This window comes from Lutra lutra, chromosome 13, assembly GCF_902655055.1.
Source record: "Lutra lutra chromosome 13, mLutLut1.2, whole genome shotgun sequence".
Lineage (NCBI taxonomy): Eukaryota > Metazoa > Chordata > Mammalia > Carnivora > Mustelidae > Lutra > Lutra lutra.
Genome location: NC_062290.1, coordinates 78,900,812 through 78,917,376, shown reverse-complemented (window position 1 = coordinate 78,917,376; position 16,565 = coordinate 78,900,812). Strand labels below are relative to the sequence as shown.

The window sequence follows — 16,565 nt, the reverse complement described above, 5'->3', positions numbered from 1 at the left end:
TTCTAGTCCTTCATGGTTCAACTCCAATGCCACCTCCTCTGGGAAGCTTTCTTTGATTTCTCCAAGCACAAGTTTCAAAATACCTCATTAAAAACACGTGTGTGCCTGCCTGCCTTTTATCTGAGATATTTCTTTGTTCATCCCATTCCCACACCCCACGTCCCCATCATTATAAACCCTCGCAGGGCAGGCACTGTGTTTATCCCTTTCTGCATCCCCATATAGTGTCTGGTAGGAGCCCTGGATATTTGGTGGTGAATGAATGAATGAAAGTGTTGGTCGCATTCGACAGGCCTTTGTACCAGAGGTCCATGAAGGACTTGCACAGACTCTGCCTTACATAAGGGAGCCCTTTTTTCCTGGTGTGCACTTCTATAAATGGACTATGTCAGCATATTTGAAGAAAGGGGCATAGAGAATCAGAAAGCCCCATTGCAGAGGATAGTGGCGGATTGTAAGGGTACAAAGGAGAGACTGAGGGAGGCAGGACGACATATTTTGGAGGAGTAAATGAACTGGAGCAGGCATCAGAGAGGCAGGAGACGATTTAGAATCTGAAGACTTGAAAGGCCAGATTCCACCCCGCCCCCCCCTTTTGGGTTCATAGATTAGTAAACTGAGACAGGAGAAGCATACCTTACAAACTTCAGAGCTGAAACAGACCCAAATGTACTCATGCAGATGGGCCTTTCACATCTTCGATAGGTGAGTTTTTCCAAGGTCACTGAGGACAGTATGATTTAATAGAAACAGCCAAGGCTTTGGAACCTGGAGTTCAGATCTCAGCTCTTTTCTCATTAGCTATATGACCTTGGGAACTCCTTTCATCTCCTGGTCTCCTGATCTCAGTCTCTTCATCTGAAAAATGGGAATCATAATACCCATCTCATTGGGTTATGGTTATGTATAAAAGCTAACATAGATACTTGCCTAGCACTTGGGGAATGCTAGTATTAAGTCCAAGGTCACAACTAGGGTTTGATTTTTCCTTCTATTCACTCTTCTGCCTCTATCCAAGTCATAAAACAGTAAATAAAATGTGATGGGAAAAAGGCAATTCATGTGAAGAGTTAAAAACAGAAAGGAGAAAAGAGGCAGAAGAAGGAAAAACTAAGAAGAGAGGAGTTAGCACCCAGAGACCCCACAAAAAGTGCAGATGGGCCAGCAACATAGAGAGATGGGGAATGTGCCATAAATGATAGGGAGGAAATGTTTATAAGATTAAAGTCAAGATGAGGAGGAATAAAATGAGGGAAGAGATGAAAGAAAAAACAGAACTAGGAGAGATGAAGAAAGGTGAGCGGGTTGGAGAAGGGGGCTGCTGGGACACTGGGTCCCCGCAGAGGGGGAGGGCTCCCTGGAGAATCCCAGGTAAGGGTCGGACAGGATCCGCCCAAGGCCAAAGACCGCCATTGTTGTCTGGGGGCCTAGGTTCACAGATCAACTTCAGTTTAGGAGAAGGACTGGGGTAAAGAATTGGTGAAGGGACCCTTCCTCTGGATGGGGCGGAGGGTGTAGGAGCCCGTGGGAGCCAGAAACAGAGTAGTAGGTCTCTACCTCGCACCCTTTTCAGGAATTTCGCACAGAGAACAGAAGCAGCCAAGTAGAGCTGCTCCAAGCTCAGAGTAGGGACTCAAAATACAAGCGCGAGAGTGGGCGGGCTTGCAGGGCGGCAGCTAGGGGACCAGAGCTTCCCGGCCAGAGTCAATCTGGGGGGGCTAGAGAGCGGAATGGGACACCCCTCAGTCTGTAAGCATTTAATGCAACTGCGGAGGCCTGGGTGGGGGAGAGAGGTGGGATCCTGGTGTGTGTGTGGGGGAATTGAAGACGTGTGTTGTGGGGAAGTGGGTGAAGAGGGGGCTCTGAGATTATAAGGAATTATTCAGGGGCGAGAAGAAGGTACAGGACTTGCCATTGGGCTTGTGGGGAGACAAAGTTAAGTCTTGGCGGTTAAGAGGTGCCCCCTACCCCCAGGAGGGCGGGGCTTGGAACCCCGCAGGGCGAAGGCGCGCCCCCAGGTGCCTCCTGAGGGTTGAGCCAGGGCTGGGATGAAGCTGGGCGAGCTGGGTTGAGCCTGGAGGAATTAAAGGAGGCGCGAGGGGTCCTTAAGTCTTGAGAATTTGGAGAGGGGTGGTGTGGCTAAAGAACATTGTGAGGGTGGCTTCGGGGGATCCTGGGAGAGGAGAGGGGGCCACTGGGATTTGCACGAGGCCGGGCGGAGCCTCCGGAACGCCCGGGGTCTGCTGGGGGGAGCCGGGGAGGGGGGCGGGCGGCGGGGCCCGGGGAGGCGGCGCGGGGGGGCGGTCCAGGGCCGATCGGGAGGCGGAGCCGGGAGCTGGGGGCTGCTGGCGAGCGGCTCCCACGGCTCCTTAGCTCCGGCGTCCTGGTTCGCTCCGGCGTCCGCCGCCGCCGCCGCTTCCTCTTCTTCCTCCTCCTTCACCGCCGCCGCCGCCGCTCGCAGCACCGCAGCCCCTCCCGCCATGGCCGCCGCCGGCGCCCGGCGCAGCCCTGGCCCCAGCTCGGGGCTCCGGGGGCGGCTGAGGCTCGGCTTCCACCCGGCGCCGCCGCCGCCGCTGCTGCTGCTGTTCCTGTTCCTGCTGCCGCCGCGGCCGCTGCTGGCCGGCGCCACCGCCGCCGCCGCCGCCGCCGCCTCGCGGGAGCCCGACAGCCCATGCCGGCTCAAGACCGTCACGGTGTCCACGCTGCCCGCCCTGCGGGAGAGCGACATCGGCTGGAGCGGCGCCCGCGCCGGGGCCGGGGCCGGGACTGGGACCGGGACCGGGGCCGGAGCAGCCGCCGCCGCCGCCGCCGCCGCCGCCGCGTCCTCGGGCTCCGCCGGCTCCGCGGGCACCACCGCCGAGTCGCGCCTCCTGCTCTTTGTGCGTAACGAGCTGCCGGGGCGCATCGCGGTGCAAGACGACCTGGACAACACGGAGCTGCCCTTCTTCACCCTGGGTAAGGTTGGGCGCCGGCACACGCGGGATCCCAAGGAGCCGGGAGCCCCTAAGTGAAGCCGGACGGGTGGGGGCGCCCTGGGGATTCCCGCCCCGGGCTGCCCCGAGCGGGGTTGGGGTTGGGAGAGGGCAGCCGAGGGGCCCGGAGGGCGTACAGGTGGTTGGAAAGCAGTAGGGGCAGGAGGTCCCCAAGAGCGCTTGGCGGGAGCTCGGGGGCGTGCCAACACTCCCGCCGTGGGGACCTGTCCCCCCCGTCTCTCAGACGTTGAGCTCTGCCGTGATCCGTCCCCGACGCCGGAAAACCCAGATGGTTGAGTGTGTTGCAGCTGGGGACCCGGGTGGTCTGGCCGCCCGCCGCTGCTCGGGGCACGGTCACTGGCCGCCCGCGGTTACCGCCCCCTCACTCTCGCCTCGGAGTTGGAGGCGCAGCTCTTCCCGACAGATTTCCTGAAGAATCGGAGCGGAGAAGCTCCGTGTGGCATCACGCAACCCGCATAAACTCGGTTTCCGTGTGGGTTGCGTGACCTTGGCCAAGTCGCTTCCGCTCTCTGGGCCTCAGTTTTGGCCATCTGTGAAATGGGGCTGGGGAGAATTGAGTGATTTCTGAAGAGTGGGCTTCTGAGCCCAAGGTCTCCACTTCTAGATCCTCTGATCCGCACCCCTCAGCCCCCCGTCGCAGGCTCATTTCTGTCCCCCTCCCAGGAAGAGCAGGTTTTTCCTCGCAGCTCAGTCACTGGACTAATAATAATAACTTAAAGGCGAGAACACGGAAGGGAAGCGGGAAGGGGTGGGGGTGGGGTGGGGGCTCAAATGGAAAAGTTAATCGGAAAGTTCGCCATCAGCTTGCTGCCTGCTGGTTCCCAGCGCCAATCCCAGAGGAGTCGGCCCTTGCGAGGAGCTGTGCGAAGCGCGGCTGATTTCCCACCCGGGTAATTGATAGCTTAATTATTTCGGAGAGCGTTTACAAAAATGTTCCCCCTTAGCTCTCCCGCGCTCGCGGATCGCTCGCTCTCCTCCCCTTTTGGGGGCGCGGGGCGCGATTGGTTGTCGGAGTCTGGCCAACAACAGCGCCTGGAAGGCGCGGAGGGCTCGCCCGGAGACTCCGAGCTCTTCTTCCCCGGATCCCTGCCTTCTCGGAATCGGGCTCGGCTCCGGCATCTCGCGGGTGAAGCGCCTTCGGGATCCCGACTTGAACCTCCGAGGTTAACTCTTCACTTGCCTGAGAAGCCCCAAAGCCTAATCAATAGACTAAAAGCCTCTCTCCTGGGAGCCATAATATTTTTTTCATGTATTTTTTGTGACCGTCGCCCCCTTCCCTTTCACGCTGGCCGCCTCTGGAGATCTGAGGGAGCCCCAGGCCCCTCTCGCTGTCGCAGCTTGTGCCTCAGGTTTCTGGCCCCCGGACTCTTCCCAGCTGGCAGTAACCTGAGCTGGCTAAGCTTTCCCGGAGGCGCGGCGGGAGAGCGCCTTGCAGGTTCCCTGGGGACTTCCCGCGGCAGGCGCGTCTAGCGGGCGAGAGTGAGGGAGAGAGAGACACACACACACTCACACACCACTATCTCTTCCCACGTGCACCTGTGGGACTGCCCATTTCCAAGGGAAGGGGATGAGGGTGGAGATGGGGTTCCTTAGGGGGAAAGCCTAACCTTGGGCTCAGGGCTAAGTCCTGTCGCCTGCTTGCAGGGAAGGGTCCTTCCGGAGCCACAAAGGGCTCACTTGGTCACCACTTCCAATTCCACCCTTCCTCTTACACCCTCGTGATCTCTCTACTCCAGGGTGTCCCGAGAGGTCAGGAGTGGGAATCTTACTGAACGGCTGTTCAAATAAGGGCATAACGGGGGCCATTCTTGGGTATGGCAGGACTTGGGAGCTAGGACCCCCAGAGCATTCCGATTCCCCGAGGATGTGCAGGATCGGGTCCAGTTAGCTATAGCCAGAAGCTGGCAATCTCTGCCTTTTTCAACTTTGCCTTTCAGGAAGGAGAGGGTGCCTGGGAGCTGGGGCAAGCTGAGTAAGGAGCTGGAAGTCTTGAATCCTCCGGGGCTCCAGCTTGGGCTGGAGAGTCCCCTGGCGCCCTCCACTTGGAGCCTTCCGCCTTCTCTGACGCACAGCAGCTGAGCCTGGCGCTGGGGACTGCCTGCTGGGGAGTGGGGGGTTGCTGTCCCCCTTGGCAGCTCTGAGCCCTTTGGAAGTGTGTAGGGAATTGTGTCCCGCCTCCTCCTTCTCCCCCCAGCGCCCTGGACTGGCAGCTCAAGGCGCCCCCTCCGGGGATTTGGCTAGCGAGGTAGTCACCAGATGGCCGAGTATAGCAGGAGCTGTGTAGGGAGACGTGGGTTTTTTATTTGTGTTGGTCTTCCACTGTTTGCACGTAAACATGGAGTGCACAATGAGCTCTGGGAGGGCCAGGCTGGTTGCAAAGGAGGGCCGGTGTTTGTGTGTGTGTGTGTGTGTGTGTGTGTGTGTGTGTGTGTGTGTGGTGGGGGTGGGGGGTACTATGAGTCGTTTATGGCCTTATCTTTCCCAAGGTCCCGGGGTAGCTCCATCCCATCATTTCATCCCCAGACCTTTTAAACAGCCTTGATGAGTGTTTGTCTCCCGTGTGTTGAGCGAGTCTTTTACTACTTCCTGGCCAGTTAAAGGGATTTGGAGATGGCACGTGCCACGGTTGCCTGTGCAGTCAGTAAATGCCAAATCCTGCCAATAGTGGGGTGTATGGAACCACCACTAGGGGGTGATAGTGTCTGCCAAAGCCCTCAGGCCATGCTTTGGGTTGTGGACCCAGAGTTGGTGGTTGGAAAATGTCCCTGGCATTAAAGGGCGGGGGTGAGCCAACAAATAAAAGAATTCCCATTTTACTGTCAGTCTAGTTGGGGAACCTCAAGGTTATTTTGCATATGTTGCCTACCATCCCCAGTCACCAAAGTCGCCTGCATACCTGGCCCCCTCTCCCTCCATTCTGCCTCTCTTGTTTGAGTTATTGGCTCTATTATTGATAAAGCCTGTCCATAGTCCTCCTCTCCCATCATGTTCCAGCATGCTTTATGTAGATAGAAGTTTACCTCAAGAGCTGAAATTTCCCCCAAGTTTCGGTGTCTGAGCCTCTTTAGACTTTTATTATTAATTCACATAAAATGTATGAAGTGGGCATTTCTGTTATCCACATTTTACAGATTAAGGAAGCATTTTTAGAGAGGTCAGTTTCCTAGTCCAAGGTCACACAGTGGGGAAATGGCAGACCTGACTCTGGAATCCCGTTCTACCAGATATCTACGTTCTTGGTAGTTGCGTATTGGCAAATAATGCATTGGCATACATATGGTTACATTTATGCAGGGGATGGTGCAGGGTCCTGGAGAGAAATACACCGGTCATCCACCCGATGCGAACATTTCTTAAGGTCTCTTCAACTACACTTGGGTGCTAAAAGATATGAGAGTTTGAAAGTAAGGCATGACCTTCGATGACCCTACCAGCTCAAAGTTCCATGACTCAAGGGATGTCGGGGGCATTCTATGTCATGGTGCCAGTGAGTGATGGAGATTATATATTTTGTAACATCAGGGAGGGGACCCATCTCTGTAGATTTAGAGAAGGATGGGGAGACTTCCAGAAAGGGAAAAAAAAATGATGCCTTAGAAGGTTAGGGTGGGGGAGAGGTTGGAAACTCCAGTGCGACTTGGGAACTTCATGTTGGCTAGGATCTGGAAATCTCAGCTGTGGCCCTCTGTGACCTTGAACAAGTCATTTATCCCCAGAGCTTCAGTTCTTTGTGCTGTAATATGAGTGGGTAGAGAAACCCTAAAATAATCATTCAGTGTAGAGATTCTATGAACTTGAAGTGCCCTGATGCACTCTGTTACTCTGACTAGCTCCTCTTGTTTCTCACTGTCTCCTTTCTTTGGCTGGTAACACAGGGTGTGGGCAAAGGACTGATTGAAAAGAAAGAATTTGCGCAGGAGCAACAGCTAGTACAGGGCTTCAGAGGTGAACCAGCACATCACTCAGTCCTCATTTGCCCCCAGGCAACCCTGGAGTCTGCTCCTGGATTTAGCTTTCATGACATCCTTCTCCCTGCACTTGACAATGGGCAGGCCGGACTGTTTACCACCAGCCTTGATTCTGCAAAAGGAGGAAAAACTGATAAATGGAGTAAGCACTCACTGTCCACATTTCTTTCTAAGCTGCCTTGGCATAGTCATCCCACAGCTGAGACGTGTGCTCTGTATTTGGGGGAGGGCACGTAGAGAAGGAAAGCCCATCCAGTAGTATGTCTAAATGCACCTGCATGAGTAGATCTGGTCTGCAAAGATTCCTTAAAATACCAACAAAAATGGAGACCAGAAGAGAAAAGCCTGCAGAAGGAGTGAGGATTCAGGCACCAAATCAGAAGGATTGAGAGAAGCAGGGAGTTTAGCTACGGAGGACAGTTCACAAAGAGCGGAAGGAGCTGCCTTCAAATGTCAACGGGGATTGAAGAACATGCTTTTCTCTGTCTGGTTCAGAAGGTGTCAATGCTAGGGGGATGGAGTTCAGCCCCCACAGGGGGATGGTTCCCAGGGAGCCGTCCAGAACTCAGCATCCTGAACCCTAATGATTATAGGATTCATGTTGGGGGAAGCCTTCCAGCGGAGACTGCTCAGCTATCTGACAGGCATTTGGAAACAGAGCCCAAGCCCTGGGAGACAGTGAGGCTCCTTGCCCTTTTTGGTTCCTGGTTTGATTCTGAAGGTTGATGCCAGTGATTAACAGGGAGGGGGAAAAAAAAACAGATATAGATAGTAGTAATCTGGGTCTTCTGTAGGGATTTCGGACCACAGAATGTTCGTTAAGACCAATTCCTGTGTTCTTTTCTGTATGTACCAGAGAGAGAGAAAGAGAGATTGTGGGGTGGATAAGAGGGGGAATTTGATATCTTCAAACAAAGCTAGGCTTAAAAAAAACAGATATTTTATTTTCTCAGTTGGACAGCAGGTCCCTTATCACTAAATAAAGCATTTGAGTAGCACTTAGACTTTGAGGCCTATCCTGCTGTGATGATCCAGGTTTTGGGGATATTGCAAATAAGGGTCCTAGTCAGGGAGGGGGTGTTCAGTGGTATCTGATTTGAATCTTCCTCTTTCCACTCCCTTTCCTCACCCGTCCCTGGCCTTTCGCCAGCTCAAACCTTAAAGAAATATACCTAAAAATCAAGGGAGATAGAGATGTATTGTCTGCTCTCAGAAAGTACCAAGTTCCTGAGAGGGCAGTGGGGCAGGGAGAGAGGTGGATTCCTTTTGGCCGTGTTACAGAGGCTCAGAGTCACTCGAGGCCGGCCAGATTTGCTGTTTCTGGGGGTCAGTGACATCCGCTGCGATAGCCCAGTTCTACAGGCTTGGGTGTGACCCAGAACTTGATCATTTTTCCTGAACTGGGCCCTCAGGCTGTGAGAGCGTTCTATAATTTTAATTTACAGCAAGTTTGGCGGGTTTGAAATGACCTCTGGCAAGCAAAGTTTCTGCTTCTCACCTCCTCGCTTTGCTGTAAATTTGGCCTTGGCTGCCACAGGACCGTGCAAACACATGTGCTTCAGGGAAAGAAGGATGGGGAGTGGCAATGACTTCTTTGGGTGACATCATGAAAACTTTGACCATGACCATCCGTGCTGATGGGCTCCCAGCCTCACAGTATTTTATATGGTAATAGTATTTTATATGCTCACAGTGTTTTATATGGTAACAGTATTTTACATGCTCAGAGAGCACACAGTATTTTATATGGTAACATGGGGGTCCTCCCATAGAGGACCAGCAGTTCAAACTTGAACCCAGAGATCTGGGTCTCACTCTGTGCTTCTTTCCATTACCCTGGACCTGAACAGGTGGCTCTGGGGTTAAACACATCTCAGTATCTGCAACTGGGCTGAACGTCAAGTGCACCACTATCTCTTCTCCCTGCAACCAAAACAAACCAAAACACCCCCTGCCCCCCCAAAAAACAACACAAAAATCTATGGAGAAAAATAACCCCAGGGAAACTGAATTTATTCTCCTGCCCAAGTACACAGCTGGTTGGCTCCCATCTCTCCTGAGAACCGGAGCTGATAGTTTTTTGTTCTGGGGGAGGAGGAAGCCTCATTGCTTTTTCCTCCAGCTGCCTTTGGGGGTGAGCAGAAGAAGCCTGCTCTTTTCCAGGAAAGGCAAGAAAGTCGGATTTATCCTTAAGGTGGAGCAGATTCTAGGGAGCCCTCTGTTACAGAGTTCTTGCTTTCCCAAGTTCTCCCACTGACCAGCTAGTGGCAACAGAAGATTAACTATAGAGAGAGAGAGAGAGAGAGAGAGAGTGAGCGAGCTGGTGAGTCAAACACTGATGAGGCTGCTGCCGGATAAACACTATCTGGGTTTTCCCCTGAAGGGGAACCATGACTCCAGCCCCATTGGCAAAGCCCCTGGCAGGCTCAGACCTCAACATGCCCTCAACTACAAAGTTAGCAGTCAACCTAATGGGCTGTTTGCCTCCTCTCTTATCCTGTCTAATCTACCAGCCGCACTTGCAGACAGAGTGATTTCATTAAAAGCCCAGATCGTGGCTGTTCTCTCCTAAAGCACTACACTGGTTCCTCCCAGTTCTTAGTGTGAAGTTCAAGCTTCTTATTGTGGTCCAAGGTCCAAGATCAGACTCTGCCCGGAGTACCCTATTGTAAGAACCCTCCCTTTTTGTTTGATAACTTTGTCCCTTAACCCCCCTGGGAAGATTCCTTCTTACCTTTCAAGACTGAATTTATTTATTTTTTATTTTTTCTTAAAGATTTATTTATTTGAGAGAGAGAAAATGAGTAGTGGGGAGGGGCAGAAGGAGAGAGAAAAACAGACTTCCCACTGAGCAGGGAGCCCCACCAATGCCAGGATCCTGGGATCATGACCTAAGCCAAAGGCAGATGCTTAACTGACTGAGCCGCCCCAGCAGCCCTCAAGACTGAATTTAAATGTCACCTTATCTTTGCAGCCTTTCCTGACCTCCCACTGGAGTTGCACATTTGAGCCTTGGCAGCCACTCTCAATAAAAAAGAGGACTCTAACAATGACTGGTCCCTTAACTGAGCACCTACAGTGCGCTAAGCCCTGTTCCAGGTGCTAAGGATGTAGCAGAGAACAAAAGACAGAGATTCGTGTATTCAGAGAGCTCGTATGTAGAAATGAGTGAGTGAGTGGGTGGGTGGGTGGTGAGCAGAGGATGATAACAATGCCCGTGATAAATAAGAAAATTATGCAGTATGAGAGGATGAACAACATGAAATTAAATACCAGGGAAATTTTGGAAATGAGGAGATGGGTTTTCGTATTGGGCAGAGTGGAGGGGGAGAGGAACTTATTGAGAATGCAGGAGTAGAACCAAGACTTGAAGGTGATGAAGGGGTTGGCCAAGCACATATGTAGGAGAAGAACATTCCAGGCGGAGAACAGCTCTGGAGCACAGCTGGAATGCCCAAGGCCTGGCAGGAAGGCCAGTGCCTCCAGAGTGGAGTGAGCAGTGGGAGGCAGGACAGGATGGGAGAGGACATGGGGAGGCACCCAGGGTCATACAGACCACTGTTGGGCTTTTTGCTTTCGCTGTGAGTGAACTGGAAATCCAGGCAGGATTTTCAGCAAAAGAGTGTCAACATCTAACTTATGCTTGGAAAGACTTCCTTAGGCCTCTCTGTATAGGAGCAAAGACGGAAGCAGGCAGGTCTGTAGGAGTCGGTTCAGGTAAGGGAGGATGGTGGCTTGGCCTACAGGGAGAGTCCATACTGGGCAGACCTAGAGAGGTATTGGAATTCCACTCATCTGTCTTAACATCTGAGCTAGAACACCACCTCTTCCATAGAATCTTCCCTCTTCTGAGTACTTGTAGCCTTTCCCTGTACCTTCTTCTAGCTCCCTCTTATTCTGGGGGTGTCGATAGCATGAGGAATGCAGTCAGTTTGATTGGAAGAAAGTGTGCTGGGTTTAGGAAAGACCTTCTCTTGAGAATCATGGAAGCCAGATAAGGGATTGGAATCTTTGCATTGTGGCCAATGGAGGGGCATTGACTGTTTTGGGGAAGATGACACACCATGGTTGGGGACCCCCAAATAATCTAGGGTAGCATCAAAACAAAGTCCTTCTAAGTGACGATGGGGAAAGCGAGGTCCTGTAGCATGACAGTGATGAAGCAGGAACCAGATCTCAGTCTACTGACTCCTGGTCCTGTGTACCTTAGTCCCACCCTGGGGAAGGGCAGCTGGGCCCTAGGGCTGGGTTGGGGGGACGGGTGCCCGTGTTCCAGACACTACCATTCCGGCATGGAGCAGGCTATGAGAAGGTCTGCTGAACATTCACTGTGCCCCAGGTGTCCCGCTGGTACAGCTGTTCTCTCAGTTCATCCTCTCCATAGAGCTGAAAGACCAAGTTCATCCTGTATTTTAGGTGAGCGCTGAGGCTCAGAGAAGTCAAGGAACATGCAGAAGACCACACAGCATCACACAGTTCTAAACCCCGGGCTCTCTCGCCTCCCAGCCTGCACCGGATGAGGCATGTATCTGAGTTGTCGTCTCTTTGACAACCTCTCTTACTTTTTCTCTCTTCCTGTTCTCATGACCAAGAAGTTGCAGATGTTTCTCTATCGGAACTGCAGGTGTAACAGCCTCACAGACCCGGGGGACTGAGCACCTTGTTTGAGCACTGCCAGGAGCCGACTCAGCATCTCCCCAGGCCCTCCGGCTCCGTGCCACTTTGCCAAGAGAGCACCAGGCCTTGTCTCGTTTTCTCTAAATGCCACTCATTATCCTGGACTACTCAACAAGGACATACCTACACTTCTGTGCCTTTGAGACTTTCATCTCCTTCCTCCTCCCCTCTTCCCTTACTCCTCTCCCTTCTTCCTTTTCCACTCTCCTCTTCTCCCAATTCCCTTTTTATGCGAGGCATTGTGTCCTACTGGGGGAACCTGTGGTCTAGTCCTTCCAGGCACGTGGGAAGGCTCTATCTTCTCTTTCTAGAAATTGCCCAGGTATCCGTTGTCAGACCCATAGTCCCGTTTTGACCAGGTGCATGTCCTTGGCACTCCTCCTCTCTACCCCAAGTTGAGTTTTGTCTACCTAGCACTTATTTATTTATTTGAGATGAGCAAGAGAGAGAGCAGAAGCAGGGGAGAGGGACAGAGTGAGAAAGAGAAGCAGACTGCCTGCTGAGCAGGGAGCAGGGAGCAGGCAGCTGGCAGCCCAGCAGCCCGATGTAGGGCTCAATCCCAGGACCCTTGTATCCTGACCTGAGCTGAAGGCAGACACTTAACCAACTGAGCCACCCAGGCGTCCCACCACCGAGCCCGTCTTACCAACACTGTGTAGTTTTTATGTTCCCACCTTGAGAATGGAAGTTACATGACATTATCTATCTATGCATACGGGATATATATAATAGTATAGGATATTTAGATATATTGGAATGCTGTAAAAATCCAAATAGTGTATCCTTTTCCTAGAATATTAGAACTGGGTGAAATAAAGCTTCTGAGATCCAGCCCAACTCCCTCGTTTACCTAGCCAAGAGAAGTACATTTCCCAAGGTCCCAGAGCTAATGCACAGCAAAATTCCAGGCTGCAGCCCAGCTCCTCTGACTGGAAGGCAGTGTGCTGGGGGGAGGGGGACAGGCGCCCCTTCTGGAGACCTAGAGCCCCCAGTCAAGTCCAGGAAGCACTACTTCACTGCTGTCATCCGTATTCCACTGCTCATTGGTAAAGTGAGGACAAGATAAGAATCCCCCCTCTGGGTGGCTGTGACATTATTTTTGGAGAGCCCTCCATCAACTAGGGTTTCCTTCGCGCCCAGCATTGTGCTCAATCTGATTCATATGAAATTGGAGTGTGCAAAGCATCAGAGCAGAGCGTCTGGAGGGGGTTTTTACTCTGCGCCTCTTAGCCACCTGGAATCCTTTTTTTGGAAGGAGGTGGAGGTATGAATAAATAATGAAGGCAAACTCCTTTTCCCTTCCCCCTCCTTCCACTCCAGCAGGCCGTGCTTACCCCTCTCTCCTCCCCACCCCGACTCCCTCCTGGGAGGGAAAGAAAGGATGAAACTGACCATTGATCCCTGCTTCTTCTCCCGAAGCAGGGGGAACTCCAGGAAAGCCAGGAACTCCAGGGTTGTCTGAGGACAACTTGGACAGAGAGGCTCTCAGAGCCTAAGTCTGAGGCAGGTGGGTGTCAGAGGAGGCAATCGGGGCAGAATTCTCTCCCTTCTGGTGGTGGCTGGCTGACAAAAGCTTGCTCTCGAGCACCCAGGAAAGTCACGAGTGGCTTTGCAAGCAGCCGAAAAGGGAAGGAATATTTCCATTAGCAGAATCAGCAGTAAAGAGATTTCCAGTCACAGTAATAGCTGCATTTGGGGGAATCATTTCAGTGGTGACTGTGGGCGGAGGACGGAAGGGGGGTGGGTGGCAAGGAAAGTCACAGAGACTGCTGGTCTCCTTGCACCGAGCTGAGAGACAGCACCCAAGGAGAACCAGGTGCCAGATGCAGAGCGACTGTTTGGGAGTCGGGCTGGGTTTGTGCAAATGTCCCGGACCTTCCACTTCCCTCCAGATGGACAGAGCTCCCTCAGGAGTTGCCAGGGGAGGCTGCACGCTCACACCATACTGCCTTTGCTCTGATGACTTGGGTTACCCTTCTCGAGGTTTCAGAGCCAGCAGCAACTTCCTAGGCTCTTGGAATATGTAGGAATTTGAAGGAGGGAAAGTTTCCGGATTAACTAAAGTTAACTACTCATTAGAATCACTTTGGAACCCAGTCTCCTAGACTCACTGAGGCACCTGGAGTGAACTGGGAATGTAAACCTTAACAATGGTACCTACTCCTTAGTATGTCCCTCAGGGACCTGTGTCCTGGGTACCTTTTAGCCTCATCTCCCGCCATTCTTCCTGGCATTTGATACTCTAGCCTCATGGACAACTTACAGTTTTGAGGGTGCCGGGAACATTCCCCTCACCTGACCCTGGGATGGAAACGCTATTCTCTCTGCTTAAAGTGCTTTTCCTGTCCCCGATTCACCTGGCCACCTCCTTGCTGTAACTCCACTCTTAACCTCCTCTGAGTAATCTCTCTTCCAAGGCTTAGATAAAGACCCCCCCCCCCACAAATGTTCTTGCCCCACCTTGGGTTGCATACTTTGTGAATAAAAATAGATGCAAAAACTAAAATACAGGGTGCCCAGTTAAACTTGAATTTCAGACAATGAATACTTGCTTTAGTAGAATTAGGCCCCACGCAGTATTGGGAAATAGTTGTACTTAAGACGACTGATGATCAGAAATTCAAATTTAACTGGGCATCCTGTATTTTATCTGGCAAGCCCCAGAGACCCTGTGTTTCTCCGTCTTCTGTCAGGGGTCACCCTGCCAGTATGTGATTTGCTCCCCAAACCTGCTCTTCCCATATCTCCCCCATCTCGGGAGATCAGAATTCAGTCCTGCCGATTACTCGAGTGAAGGAGTCATCCCTGAAATTTCCCTTCTGTTGCCCCTCATTCTTTCTCCCAGCCATCCCTGCTGGTTTTACCTCTAAAATGACTCTCAGTATGATTTGCTGATCGTTTCCTGCTGCCATAACCTTCATCCAAGCCATCGTTCTTGCTCATGTGGGCTGTGGACTCCCTCCTTTTTCTGTACTACCCATATGTGGCACACGAGCCAAACCCAGCTAGCTGCCCTCTTTTTTATAGCTTGTGAGCCTATTTATTTGTTTGTTTATGTATCTAAATAGGTGAAAAGAATCCAAAGGAAAATATCATTTCGTGGTATGTGGCAATGACTTGGAATTCAAACACCAGTATCCATAAATAAAGATTTATGGGAACATGGCCACACTCATCCACGGACATATGAATTGTCTGTGGTTGCTTTTGCCTTTACAACAGCAGAGTTGAGGAGTAGCAACAATGACTATCTGGCCCACAGTGCTTAAACTATTTACTAACTGTCCCTTTATAGAGAAAGTTTGCCAACCTTGGTATTTTCCGTCGCCGGAGTGATCTTTCCCCCCCCAAAAAAGCAAGTTAGATTTCGTCACTCTTTGTTGTTTAAAATCTTTCATTGTTCCTCATTTCTTTTAACAACAACAAAAAAATCTTGATTTCTTTTCAGAGTCTAGAAAAATCCTAAAATTTTGCCGCCTTCTCTGAATTCATCTTCCATTTTCTCCTTTGCTCGCGAAACTGAAGTATCACCTCCTCCAAGAAGTCTTCCCTGACCAAAGTAGCACCCTAGTCCACTCTCCCTTCATAGCCTTCTGTCCCATTTATTTTCAAAAATCTTCATGTCATGGCTCCTTGGGAACGTGCCTCGTTCATCCTTTTGCTCCCTACACCATGCAGTGCTGGACAGTGCATACAGTAGGTGCTGAGTGCGTATTTTCTGACCAAGTGAGGGAACATGGACAACTGTAGAAGGGAATAGTCGGTGAACACCTTAGGGGGGGTTCCTTCCCACCTCCTCGGGGTCTTCTGTTGTTTATTGGCGAGATTGTTAGGATTTCAAGAACTACAGTAAGTAGAGCATGGCAAGCACTGCCTTCCACTTGGTACAGGCTACCGAGGAATTTGCTAAATAAACAAAAATAAATAGACCTGCTCCTTAACCCCTGGGACCTGCCCCTTCCCCATTTACTTCGTCCTCGATGGGATTTAGGGCAATTCAAAGGAAGTCTCGTTAGTAAAGACTTCATGGAACTTCATGGCAAGCGTGATCTGGTGGCCAGGACTAAGAACCAGGAGTCCTGGGTTTGGTCTTAGTTTTGCTGGGTTGTCAGTCATTCTGTCCCTCCCATATTATGACTCCCCCCGCCCACCCGACCCCGACCCATTTCTAATGTGATGAGATAGAACCCTGTGACTCCTAAGGTTCCTCTCAGCCCTTTCAGCTCAGCAGGAGCCCAGGAGGGAAAGCAGGGCTCCCAGAAGGAGTTTCTGAGGCTGGAAGCTGCTACAGCAGGTCAAGCCTCCCTCCCTCCCTCTCTGTATCCTTCTTGGGGCCTCTGAAGATCAAACCCTCGGCTCTGAATCCAGGTGCAACGCAAATTTTCCAGCCCAGTATCACACTAATTTGTTGGGGAACCTTCTTCAATTACTTTCTTTCTAGTCTCCCCTAGGGAGAGAGCCTGGAGAAGCTGACCGCCCAAAGTAACCAATTACTTGTCTCCCCCTGTCTCTCCCTCCCTCCTCTTCTCTCTTCACTTTATTCTCCTGGCCCCACTGAAGCACCTCTCCTCGCTGCAGAGGCCTCAAGGGAAGGGCCCCCCTTTCCCCTGGTTCCCTGTTCCCAGCCCTGGAGTAGAAAGCCATCCGTCCCCCAAGAGGGACAGCAAATGGGAAGGCTGGTGGTTGAGAAAGGGCAGAGCCGCAAACCTTGGAAAAACAAAAACCAGTTTTGCAAGTCTGTTAAATCCCAAACTGTGCTGGATTGGGAGGCAAATGCCTTGATTCTAGTCCTGTGTCTGTCATTCCCTGCTGAGATGACCTCGAATAAATGAGAGTTCCCCTTCTGGCCTCAGATAAGATTGAGGAATATCATCCAAGCGAGCTCTCCTTCAAGAAGAGGGGGCAGGTTGGGCTGCAGAAAAGGAAA

At 51.8% G+C, this 16,565-nt stretch overlaps 1 protein-coding gene across 7 annotated transcripts in view; it reads left to right on the top strand.

The window, feature by feature from the left end:
• The window catches only part of ASTN2 (astrotactin 2), a 1,447,326-nt gene that overhangs the window by 576,305 nt on the left and 854,456 nt on the right, over window positions 1-16,565 (top strand). The window contains exon 1 of one of the 7 annotated variants that reach the window (XM_047699293.1): window positions 2,369-2,955. The exons of 4 other annotated variants lie outside the window; for them this stretch is intronic. In XM_047699293.1, coding sequence (XP_047555249.1) covers window positions 2,481-2,955 — 475 coding nt within the window. In that variant the 5' untranslated portion in view covers window positions 2,369-2,480. Of the gene's footprint in view, window positions 1-2,368; window positions 2,956-16,565 lie in introns of those variants that run through there. 2 more of the 7 variants (XM_047699292.1, XM_047699294.1) reach the window with 2 other exon arrangements.